Source organism: Engystomops pustulosus, chromosome 5, assembly GCF_040894005.1.
Source record: "Engystomops pustulosus chromosome 5, aEngPut4.maternal, whole genome shotgun sequence".
Lineage (NCBI taxonomy): Eukaryota > Metazoa > Chordata > Amphibia > Anura > Leptodactylidae > Engystomops > Engystomops pustulosus.
The window spans coordinates 48,018,452-48,030,676 of record NC_092415.1 but is presented as its reverse complement, the minus strand read 5'-3'; the positions used below and the strand labels follow the sequence as shown (position 1 = coordinate 48,030,676).

At 40.1% G+C, this 12,225-nt stretch overlaps 1 protein-coding gene across 2 annotated transcripts in view; it reads left to right on the top strand.

Moving 5' to 3' along the window:
- The window catches only part of LYN (LYN proto-oncogene, Src family tyrosine kinase), a 48,798-nt gene extending 39,164 nt beyond the window's left edge, over positions 1-9,634 (top strand). For both annotated transcript variants that reach the window (XM_072151890.1, XM_072151889.1), the window contains exons 8-13: positions 160-312; positions 2,648-2,830; positions 2,925-3,001; positions 7,466-7,619; positions 7,717-7,848; positions 8,776-9,634. In XM_072151890.1, coding sequence (XP_072007991.1) covers positions 160-312; positions 2,648-2,830; positions 2,925-3,001; positions 7,466-7,619; positions 7,717-7,848; positions 8,776-8,978 — 902 coding nt within the window. In that variant the 3' untranslated portion in view covers positions 8,979-9,634. The remainder of the gene's footprint in view (positions 1-159; positions 313-2,647; positions 2,831-2,924; positions 3,002-7,465; positions 7,620-7,716; positions 7,849-8,775) is intronic.
- Positions 9,635-12,225: the final 2,591 nt, after the last annotated feature.

Here is a 12,225-nt window from a genome sequence, read left to right as displayed (position 1 = left end):
AATGAGCTGAAGCTTATACATTTTAGGATCTATAAGTTATTTTTTTTCTTTTCATTCTTTCAGTTGTTCAAACTGTTTCGATCTTTTTGTAATTTATATAGTTCTTTTTATTTGTGATACTTTGATTTTGTTCAATAACAATACAATTTCATGTTTTAGAACAAGCAGATGGTCTATGCAGAAAATTGGAAAAACCCTGCTTTAGTCCTAAACCACAAAAACCATGGGATAAAGATGCCTGGGAAATTCCAAGGGAATCTGTTAAGTTAGTAAAGAAGCTTGGTGCCGGACAGTTTGGTGAAGTCTGGATGGGTGTGTATGCAATATAAAGTAGCATCCACATAACTATATGTTCCTAATGGTTAAAAGTGTTTGCTGTATACTGTTAACAAATCCTATAGATTGCTGATTGTATCCAGGTGTAGTTTCTGCCCTTTGACCTTAATTTAGGCAAATGCCAAAAGAGCTAATCATAATCATTATTTATTATTGTAATTATTTATTATTGTAATAATTATTATCATTATTATTATTATTATTATTATTATTATTTACACTCACACACATTATCTCATACATAGGTATCGGTTCCAAAACTTTCTCTGCTCTGGGCCTCCAATTTATAAGAACAACTATGCAGAGTTTCCAGTAATAGGATGGTGTCTTGGCCTCACACCCTCATAGCTACCCATGCCATTAAACCATATTCTGTCTGATGGGTCACTGCTGGCAGCAGTAAATGATTGGCACACATTATGACATGCTGTGGCATGACTTAGGGCAGACCTGGTATATTGTTTTAACCCGACTCATATGGTGAATTACTTTATTCATTCCCATACAGACATTTACTCTTCTTGTTTGCTTTGGGGTTTCTGCTTTTCTTGAAACCAATCAGTCAGTATTAAAGTATTAAAATATTATGCAAATTTCTTATCAGTGCCTCCTATTGGAAGTAGGTCTCTTTAAAGGGGCTCTGTCCTTAGATTGTAGCCCATTCAACTTTTAGAATATATTATTTTGTGTAAAATCTTCCCTTTACCAATAAAACAATCATTTGCGAAGTCCTGTGAAAATGAGCAGAAAAGAGTTGTTGTTTTGCCTAAAACGAGTTACTTTTAGAGGCTGGCGGACCCCTGGTTTTCGCGATCTGTGGGGGTCTTATTACTGAGACTCCCACTGATCAGCAAGCTAGGCCCTATCCCGTGGATAGGGCCTAACTTTAGTTTGTGGGAAAACTCCTTTAACATAAAAGAGGAAATTCTATAAAGGACATTTCATACCTGACCTTTAGTAGTTTAATGGGGTAGAATCTGGTGATGGGTTCCCTGTAAGGTGATGTCTGACTCTTTAACTAGATAAGACAAACATCCTTTTTTGAAACGGCTGCCAAAGGGTTAGAGAGAGTCCTATGAGAGATCTATTTGCATACCTGGAAAATTTATGAACAGTAAAATCTGACCTAAAATTCCATATTGATGTCAGTTAATGTTAAATTACTGTTATAAAGTTCTCTTTTTTTCCTGCATGGGAATGTAAAGGACACTCACTGCCTCTTCCTTTCAACATTTACAGCACAGGAAATGACTTGTGCAGTTTTTGCAATAGTCTGAAACATAAGTTTCAAGATGTTTCCTCTTGCTAATGTATGGAGCTTGGTGTAGTAGTCAAAAGATTGTGTGACCTCAGGACAGTGCGACGTACATCTAGTTTATTGAAAAGGAGTTGTCTCATGCAGGCAGCTTCTCTTCACACACCCTACAGAGCACATTCTGTATGAGTGGTTTTTAATTTTGCAGATTTGAGCCTCCCAGCTAAGACTCCATACAATCAAATGGCTGGCATGTGTAAATCTATAATTTGTTTTTATGTATTGTTCACCAAACATACCTCTTAGGAATGCTGTAGCTACACTGATGCAGAAACATATCATGTTTAATCCCAGATCCGAGTGGTTATGCTCAAATAACAATTATAAAATTCTGGAGCTTGGGAAAGCTGGGTTGCATGCAGACTACTGTTCATAAACATATTACCTAGAGCTTCCTGAACTGTCAAGACAAGACTAATCAACCTGAGCTGGATGACTGATACACAGCAGCTGGAGGATGGTGCAGCAATTGATTACTTCTCCCTGTCAGGGACAACAGAGTGATTGTATCATTCTCTGGAGCAGTGCATAATTAGGGAGGAGATTGAGGAGAAGCACTGGGCCAGCCATAGGAGTACAGAGCCTTATTATCATAATTTTAGAATTGTTTTTTCAGCAAAACTACTCAACTCCGAGATTAAACGAGATAAGTTTCTGCATCAGTGTAGCTACAGTATTCTCCAGGTATGTTTGGTTCCTAATGCATGAAAACAAATGGTAGATTTCCTTTAAATTTCCCTTTTTCTAGGGGCTTCTCCCAACAGAATAAACGCATTTCAGCTTATTCTCAAGCCTTACTTATGGTGAAAAGTCACCTTGATTTTCACCATGAGTAAGGCTTGAGAATAAGCTGAAACGCGTAGGTGGTCTACCTACATGTCACTTTGTATGTATTTTTTAATGTAAGAAGAATAAAAGTTATGGGATGTGCCACGTATATTCATTTTTGGAATAAATATTTTAATTTCTGTCCCTCCTTCCGTTATCTCTCTCTAGGTTTCTATAATAACAATACCAAAATCGCTGTTAAAACGCTGAAGCAAGGATCCATGTCTGTGGAAGCCTTCATGGAGGAAGCAAACCTGATGAAGACCCTCCAGCATGACAAACTAGTGAGACTTTATGCTGTGGTCACCAAACAGGAACCAATTTACATTATTACTGAATACATGGCAAAGGGTAAGTCCGGTATCAATTTGATAGAGAATTCTATACCAATTTGAAAATGTTAAGGTTTTTTTATTTTTGTTTTTTCTTTTTATTTGGTTATTAGGAAGTCTGCTAGATTTTCTCAAGAGTGATGAAGGATCAAAAGTGCTTCTTCCAAAGCTGATTGACTTCTCTGCCCAGGTATGTGTAATCTATCATCTATTGTCAGCATCTGAGGAGTTTTATGGGGTTTTTTTGTGGCAATTAAAGGGGTTGGCCACTTTTAAATTTTAGCTATGGCTTGGGGGCGAATTAACCCTCGTTGGCCCGATCATCCAGTGCGTTCCTGCACTTTCTTATATGTCTTCCTGGTCGTCCTCCCCGTTTCTCTCACTGGAGGAGCATGTGATGTTTCATCCCATCCTGGGCACACTCCTGTGATGGAGGCCGTCCTCTCCTGTTGACTCTCCGCTCCCTCTCCTCTACCTTCTCAGTAGGGCGCACATACAAATACAACAGTGGACGGTGATGTAACCACACACAAAGAACATGGCGGCCACCAACCCGCTGGGGACTGGTTGCTATAACTATTTAATGGTAATCTAGTGGCCATGATTATGAAGTTTTAATGTAAAAGTGGCCAATCCCTTTATCCTTTCTCAAAAAGGTTGTCTAACGGAAGTGTATAAAGTAATGTGTTAAACTAAGGGTTTTTTCACACTGCTGTTGTTTTTTTTTCATCCGTGATTCAATGATATTCACTCAAGACTTACTGAGACAATTCTTTCTATTAGTGTTTTTACGTTTTTGTATTTTTTTTTTTTTCCACTGTCCTTGAAAAATTTTTTAGAACCTGTCCTATTTTTTTCATGCTTGCTGAACATGAAAGGCAATAGTAGTCTATGGGTCCTCAACAAAACAAAAACGATGACGGATCAGTTTTTTTCACTTTTATGTGGGCCCCCGAGAAAGTTTTGGGCCCCGACACTTGCCCAGGTATGCCCAGTGCTGGTGCCGACCCTGGTCATAGAATATGAAGTCAATATGTACAAGTTGCGCTAAATGGTAAAACTTTTCCTATGAATAGTTTTTTGTACGCATGAGTCATACTTCTGAGTATAAGCATATCTAGACCCATGATAAGCAGCTAAACATACGTGGCTCCCCGGCATGTGTTTCACGTGGTTGGCTTCCTCTGGGTGCCTGCTAGAGGCTTATATGATTCATACATGGCTAAGCTGAAAATGCCCCTTTTAAATATGCAAAAAACCTCTTTTGTATTATATTGACCTCTTCTGGCAGGAGTAACATGATTTATTTGATTGCCAGATTCCTTTTCCATTGTTTACAGTACAGGAAGGTGTTTACAGTGAAAATAACCCATATACCTATTGGAGAGGTGGCCGAATCCTACTCTGTTCTCAGAGGATGCAAATGCGAGTGTGGATTTTTGGCTCCCAGCCACCATTTTCTATAAAACTAGGATGCAAAGTTAAATCCACTGCTTGTCCTCATGTTGAATGGGTCATTGTGTGATGTGTGTGCTGCGGACTATCATGAAGATGTTGTCTGTTTATATGTAAAGGAGAACACACAGATGCTCGGACAAAGCGCTCCCTGTTATATCCCATAAACTAGGAAGTGCAGATAGGCATGCAAATTATATGTGTAATGACTGCAGAAATGGAGATGTTTGATGAAATGTGGAAGAAAAGCTTTTCTCCTTTCTCTATAATAACTCAGGCAGAAAGGATTGAAGCCCGTCCCGGCTTATTCCAGGTTAATTATTGTCTGCTATTGATTCATATGTTCGTTCCGGGAGAATATTTGTTGCACAACTTTTGTGTAAGTGACCAGCTCACGTCTCTTCTTCCCCTCCATTTTCATAGATACATTTTCCGGTGTTCCCTTTTATATCCCAGAGTTCTGTTTGTGGTTACAATTTATAGAATATTATAGTTGGAATCCCTTCTTATGATAATTGTATGTCTTCTTGTGCTTAGCAGTGTTCCAGACTAAAAATATTGTTGACCTTTCCTTAACAAAAGTCATCGGTATCAGATTAGTGGGGTAGGACCCCCAGCACCACCACTGATGAGCATTTGTCACCTGGAACACGAAGCAGAATGATCTGTTGTCTTTATTTTGTTATATTCTCTAGTGGTTAGTGCTAGGGGAGAATGTTCAACGAGTACACAAGGTGCCCAGGACATACTCCTTGGTGATATAGCTAATCACAGTGTTGGACTGGGGTTCCCTGGGCCCATCGGATAACATTATTCTGGGTGCCATCTGGGGACATCTGAAAGGCACCTATACATAGTAGCTCTTTGATCAGGCTATCTGGCCAGCTTTCTTGTATTCTTCTGTGTCCATGTGGTGGTCATTTCAGGAAGGCTTGTGTAGCGTTTCCAGGTGGAGATTTGTTATGGGGATCCCATCCACTTTATGAAATGCAATACATTTACATATTAGCAGCCTGTTGTCTCTGCTCTGCTCAATTTGACATTAGCAGTTGTGTTACTGTGAAACCCGCAAAGAGAAAGAGGAACTGAGAAACTTCACGGTCAGCATGTGAATTATGATACAGCCCTGGAAGGGGGAACTGGCAGGAACTTAGAGCAAAGCTGTGAAAGCTGCTCAAATATTGCTTATTATTGTGGTAATTGTAATAACGTATCTGCTGTGATGTTAATAAGGTTAGGAGCAATGGAGGACATTGGAGGATATCCTGTACAGATATAAGCTGACCTGTCCAATAACTGGTGTATCTGTTTAGGAAATAAGTGTCTGATCATCAGCACCCCCAAAAATCAAAAGAGCTGGTCTATCTGATGGCCCATTTGAACTGAGCCATGTTACACATGCATGAGCACCGCTCCTTTTTCTTCTATGATGGATGCAGCAGTTCTAAAAAAAAATAATAGAGAGGATGTCATACTTGTGCACCACAGCCCTATTCACATGGGTGGCTAGTGGTCACATCAAGTGTGAAGAGACACTATTTTTAATAGTCAGGTCCTGCTTTGCAGCATGTGACTGTGCCCTTGATGCTGCCCCCACATTCCTTCAGTTGCTGCTGCCTGAGGCAAAAGTCTCAACTCGCGCCATGGTTGGTGCACCCATTGTTCCAGCTGTTGGATCAAGTAGCTCAATTAGTGTAATTTATGGGATTGTGCCTTCAGATGAAACAGGAGATGTTACCTCCACAGCCCAGTCTTAAGCCCCTTGCCCAGAAGCGTGTTTGGTCGAACAAACTAGTTCCATGCGCTAGTAGAATTTACCAGACCAAAACAAGAATCGTTGAACTGAACCCAGCATCTCCATTCCATTCAGTGATTTAAGGTTTAGTCCTGAAATCCCAAAGAGCGAGCTTGTCGGCCAAAAGTGACCTGTGGGCAACAGGTTTTAGTAGCAAATTGGAAAGCCACGTGAAAAGGAAGTGTTCGATGTTCTCTTCCTAAAAAACGCCTCCTTTTCAATAGAGAAACGCGCACAGCTAGGGAACTTAGTTATAATTTTAGTGATGATATGGTTTCATCATAAGGAGGGTGAAGATGAACAGGACCAGCTGAAATGTAAAACAGGAAGAACACAAGAGTTGCATCTATACTTGGCACAGACGTCATGGAAACCAAGAAACAAGGAACCTAGTTCTAGAGCTGTCTGCAGCAGTATTACTATTGGCTAATGCTGACAGATGATGAAATGTACTTGCTGCTATAGGATGGATAAGGAACGGAATGCTGTACCACTATATCCTACAGCTCCATATGTGGACAAGGGAAAATTATATCCTATAAATTAGTACAAAATACAATATTTCTGACTTTACCAATTCCAATGTAATCGTATTTATGCAGTGCTATTTACAAAAACAATTTTCGATTAAAGGGAACCTGTTATCAGGAGCCGAATTGGTTTTATAATAAAACTGATAAAAAGAAAAATTAGATGAAATTTTACCTTTCTCTCTGCAGAGCAGTGTCCCATGGGTGTGTCCAGTGTGTCCCCTACCCTCCAGAAACTGCTCCATCATTCGGCTATTTTAAATGGGAGGGATATGGGTGTTTTTTTTAATTTGAAACAGATGCATGACGGAGCTGTTTCCCAAGAGTGGGGGTAGACCACTCATTACTGGACACTGCTCTGTAGAGAGAAAGGTAAACTTTTTATTTTTTTTCTTTTATCTTAAAAAACTTCAATTATTAAAACACTTTGGTAATGTGCACACTATTCTCTATGGGGCCATGGGGGAGCCAGAAAAAGAGCAACTGATGGCAGGTTCCCTTTAAGGGCACCCACACACAATGTGTGATATGCCAGTGATCATGGACTGCGCATAGTCCTGTTTCACAGGCTGACCAGGACTATTCATGGAGTACCTGCTTAACGGCAGCGCACACTGTAATCAATGTTTAGCGGATAAGCAGGGACTCTGTGCATCATATTGCCATGATGCAAGGAAACACGTCTACCTATGTCCTCAGTTGCCTATTGAGGACACAGACCTGTTTTTTTTTTTTCATTTCCAAATAGATAGGGGATAACATTATATTCAGATTCTGGTAGACTCTCCTACAGCCACATTCTGTTCTTCTAATTTTTTTTTTTTTCTTTAATTCGTAATATAAATGTTCTTTCATTGTATTCATTCCCTTACAGATTGCAGAAGGTATGGCCTACATAGAAAGAAAGAATTATATCCATCGTGATCTCCGGGCAGCCAACGTGCTGGTTTCTGAGTCATTAATGTGTAAAATAGCGGACTTTGGTCTGGCGCGAGTTATTGAAGATAACGAATATACAGCTAGAGAAGGTATGGAGCAATAATTACTAGACATGATTTTACCTTCTGCTTTCCTGTTTAATGTTGAAGGATTACATTGTGACTGCCATATTATTTTTTGTTTCAGGTGCAAAATTCCCAATCAAGTGGACCGCTCCAGAGGCCATAAACTTTGGATCCTTCAGCATAAAGTCAGACGTTTGGTCATTTGGAGTTTTGCTGTATGAAATAATAACATATGGGAAAATACCTTATCCAGGTAAATACCATCTGAAAGTAACAAGGTTCAACAAGCATAATGGAAATATATGTGCTGTTACAGCATGACTCATCTGGAAAACGACTGGAGGCTCCACATGACACCATGCACCCCTGGTGAAAAGTGGTGTGGGTGTCCTAAAAACACTATTTGTGCATATATCTTTGCACAAAGCAGTTTGTGACTTTCTTAGGGTGATGCCACACATGGCGTTTTAGTCCGGTTTTAACTAAGATAATTAAGAAATAACGTAAGAGATCATTAAGACAAAACGTCAAAAAAGCATGCATTTTGTAACGGACTGAAAACGCATGCTTAAAAACGGAATCAAAATGCTAACACGTGGCATCACCCTTATACTGTGTTTGTATTAAAGGTACTAAAGATTTTGTTTTGCAAATTGTGTTGCTGATGTTTTTTGAGTCAAAGCCAGGTATGGATTCTTAATTTTTCTAATATCCATTCTGGTTTTGGCTCACTCATAAAGGGACCTTCAAGCTAACCCACAATAACTAAACATGTGTTTTGATCATGTATATTGGCCCTCCCCATGCCTTTAAAATTCCACAGTCCTTTTGTAAAGTTGACTCATCATATATTCATGTTTGTCTGATCATCGTCTTTCCTCTGAGTGGAATCCGACATATTCATGTCCTTCCTCCTCCGTCTAGAATGAGAGAGACGCTGGCCGTGAAAAGGGGGTGGATAGCGCCAGAAAAAGCTGACTTAAACCCTTGTTACCTGTGGTGCGTTAAACAACTAGTAAAAGGGGTTGCAAGCCCAACAGGGCTTAGCTTCCTGGCAAAATGGACTTTCATTGGAAATTATGCCAGGAATTTGGTGTATTTTACTACTGCAAACTAGGCTTGTAGTTAGCAAACCAACAGCTAATAGTAGAAGAATTATCATGTCTCTTCTTTATTACAGGGATGAGCAATTCAGATGTGATGTCTGCACTGCAGCGTGGTTATCGCATGCCACGCGTGGACAGCTGCCCTGAAGAACTGTATGAAATCATGAAACAATGCTGGAAGGATAAAGCTGATGACAGACCCACATTCGATTACTTACAAAGCGTCTTGGACGACTTCTATACAGCAACAGAAGTGCAATATCAACAGCAGCCGTAGATCATGGACAAGTCCCCTAGTTACTGTGTGAAATTACTCAATAGTGCGGCCTGGAGACCCCACAGCCGGTAGTGTACTTCTCAATGGATCCATTACACGTGGCTGTGGTCATCAGAGTCTTACGACGCCTGTATATAATGAACTAGATCCCTTTTGGTTTTCGAATTCTCCTGCTCTGACTTATCACTTGTTACCTGTTTAGCCATTTCATTTTTTGATGTAGTGTCATTCATTCTTCAGTACTGTGGTCATAGCTGACAGGTGTCCTTACAGGTGCCCATATAGGACAATAACCATGTACCATGACCCTGCACTATTATCATAGCCAATGACTGCATCTCAGGTGTGCATTGCCTTAACTGTTTCTTGCAGAAAGTTTACATTCAATCCACAATGAGGCGCAACGTAATCATCTTCACAATTTAGCTATGAAATTTATTAAGTGTGAAATTCTCAGGGACTGTAATTCTGAAATCCATCTTCAGTCATTGGTTGTCATATCATAAAAAGCTAAATAGTCGGAATAATGAAATGTGTCAAGTGTGGGCAAAAGTGAAGTATTTTATCGTGTTTTATTCTCACTTTTTATTATGCAGACATTCAGGCCACTTGTTGGAGTATTTTTAGTTTTCTAAATAAAATGACTTGGAAATACACAGTGATATTTAGAACAATCCCAGATAATATAAGACCATGAAATGCGGCTGCGTTTTGGAGCGGATGGCAGGTGTTTGAACTAAACGCACTATGTTGTAATGGATCAGTGTCCTTTGACTGTATGACCGATCCATTTACAAGTAGAGCGTTTCCTAGTCAGGTCCGGTTTTTTTAACATCACTCAAACTATAGTTTCTGAAGATCCAGATCCAAAGCGATGCCAGATTGAGGCAAATCTGCCACGAAAATAAACGGAAGAAAACCTCTATTTTCCACAGTTGAGATTTTGGATGTACATCGGCAGCTGAAGTTTTGCTAAACAGGCTCAGAATTGGGTGCAAAACATTGTAGAAAATTGCAATCAACTTACTGTAGTCTTCCTTCGGACCTCATCTCGACCCTTTTTGTCATGTTTAACCTATTCTGCGCCTGTTTGAGAAAACATTAAGTTCCTATGGAAAGCTATGCCACCGGTAACATTACCAGGGCTGCCTTTGCTTCTTTAAGGGGATGTCTAGATGTGAGCTTACAATTCTGTTAGTTACTTCCTTTGTGTGTCTCTACTTAATATTTATTATTTCTTAACATTTAGGGTCATGATAACAAACCAGTTTAGCTAAAATCTTTTAATTCCTAATTTGAGGCTCCAGCTCTCATGCTTTGCACTGCAGCTCCGCTCATTCAAACATTGTAGAACATATTCATACTCTTCTTCTTATCATATCCGTATATTCCACTTCATCAAAAGGAACCATGTAGAAGAAGAATAGGATCAGTCATTTACTGGGGGGTTGTATGGGGTGCCCGGAGATCTGCTTTAGGCTAGTTCAGCCACATCATTGGACTTATTTCCATTACACAAGATCTTCTGGAACTTGTTTTCAATACATTGACAACCTGGTACCAAAGAGATCATTATGTAGTAGGAATAATCTTGTGTACAAATCGCCATATAAAACTTACCATCTTGTACTCCCTCAGAACCTGCTATACGGTCTATCATGGACTGCAGGGATGTCCTGCAGCAGAGACTGGCACATCACCCTGCCCATCTATACTGGTGGTTGTAACCATCTGCTCCTGCCATGGTCTTGCTTCTGGACCATTGTGGGTGAACTCCATTCCTGAAGCTTCTGCTTTGGTTGAAAGCTCTGTGTATCAATCATTGTCTCAGTGGCTTTATTAGACTTCACATAAAACTAATGTATATAAAGTTTTTCATTAAGTATTGTGAATTGTTATGTATGTTGCAGATAATATACATGAAGCTGTATAAAAGGCATTTGATTAAAGAAAACTGACTATGCATTTTATGTGAAAAACTATACAGGAGGTCCCCAACATCTGACTTAGGCCAGCAGCACACATGGCATTTTGAACCCATTTTTAAGCAGTCCTTTAAAAACGCATGCATTAAAATTTTTTTTTTTTTTTTTTAAGCGCATCCGTTTTTGACTGGTTTTACCAAATATCTTAATTAAAACTGGTCAAAACGCATGTGTTTTAACGAACTGCTTAAAAACGGCCCAAAAATGGGTTCAAAACACCACCTGTGCCGCCGGCCTTAGACTGACCTCTCTGCCCACTGACAGCTCTATGGATGCTGATAATTTACTGAACTTTGGCCCTAGGCTGCAACAAGCACCTGTAAGAGTTAGCAGATGTCTTCAATGAAGCTTTATTGTTAATCCTTGTTTCCATGCCAAAAGACACATTTGTGGCGTACGCTGCTCTATACCTGACGCAACACAAAATTTTTCACTGGGCGCTTCCGTGCACTCAGATCGTGTGCCACATTTAACATACAAAGTCCAACAAAAGTGTGTTGCACACCCCATGTTAAAGATGCACAAAAAATAAATAAAAATGTTCCAGAGTGTACCAGTGCAGAGGGCGCCAGATTGGGGGACATTTTCTAATGGCATTTTGTGGCGCTCTTACCGCATGTTCTGCTTTTCGACAAATTGATTAGCTGGGGGCACTAGAAAAAAAAAAATTACTTATTCCACCTGCTCCGTAAGGGGCCGTGGCTTTTCCAGAGTAAAAATCTCAGACACAATGGGGGGTCATTTACTAAGTGCCCGAATTGCGTTTTTACGGTGGGTTACCTGAATTTCTGATTTGCGCCGATTTTCCTTGAATTGCCCTGGGTTTTTGGCGCACGCGATCCGATTGTGGCGCATCGGCACTGGCATGCACGTGACGAAAATTGGAGGGTGTGGCCGAACGAAAACCCGATGGTTTTGGAAAAACAGCCGCATTTTTAAAAAGAATGTGTCGCTGGACACGCGCTTACCTGCACCCAGCAACGGATCGTGAACTTCAGCGCAGCAGTGACACCTAGTGGACGTCGGGGTAACTGCCTTAGTGAATCATTGTAAGACCCGAATCTAGACCGCGAATGGTAAGTAAATCTGCCCCAATAAGTCTTAGCCATATTTGGGCGCTGTAAACTGGCAGAAAGTATACAAAATACATTACACAAACCCCTGCATTTGCACTAAGCTTGCACTATGGTACCTGGAAAAAAAAAAAAAAAAAAACACCACATTAGGATGTCTGCTGCCTGTTCTTCTAGCGTCTAATACAG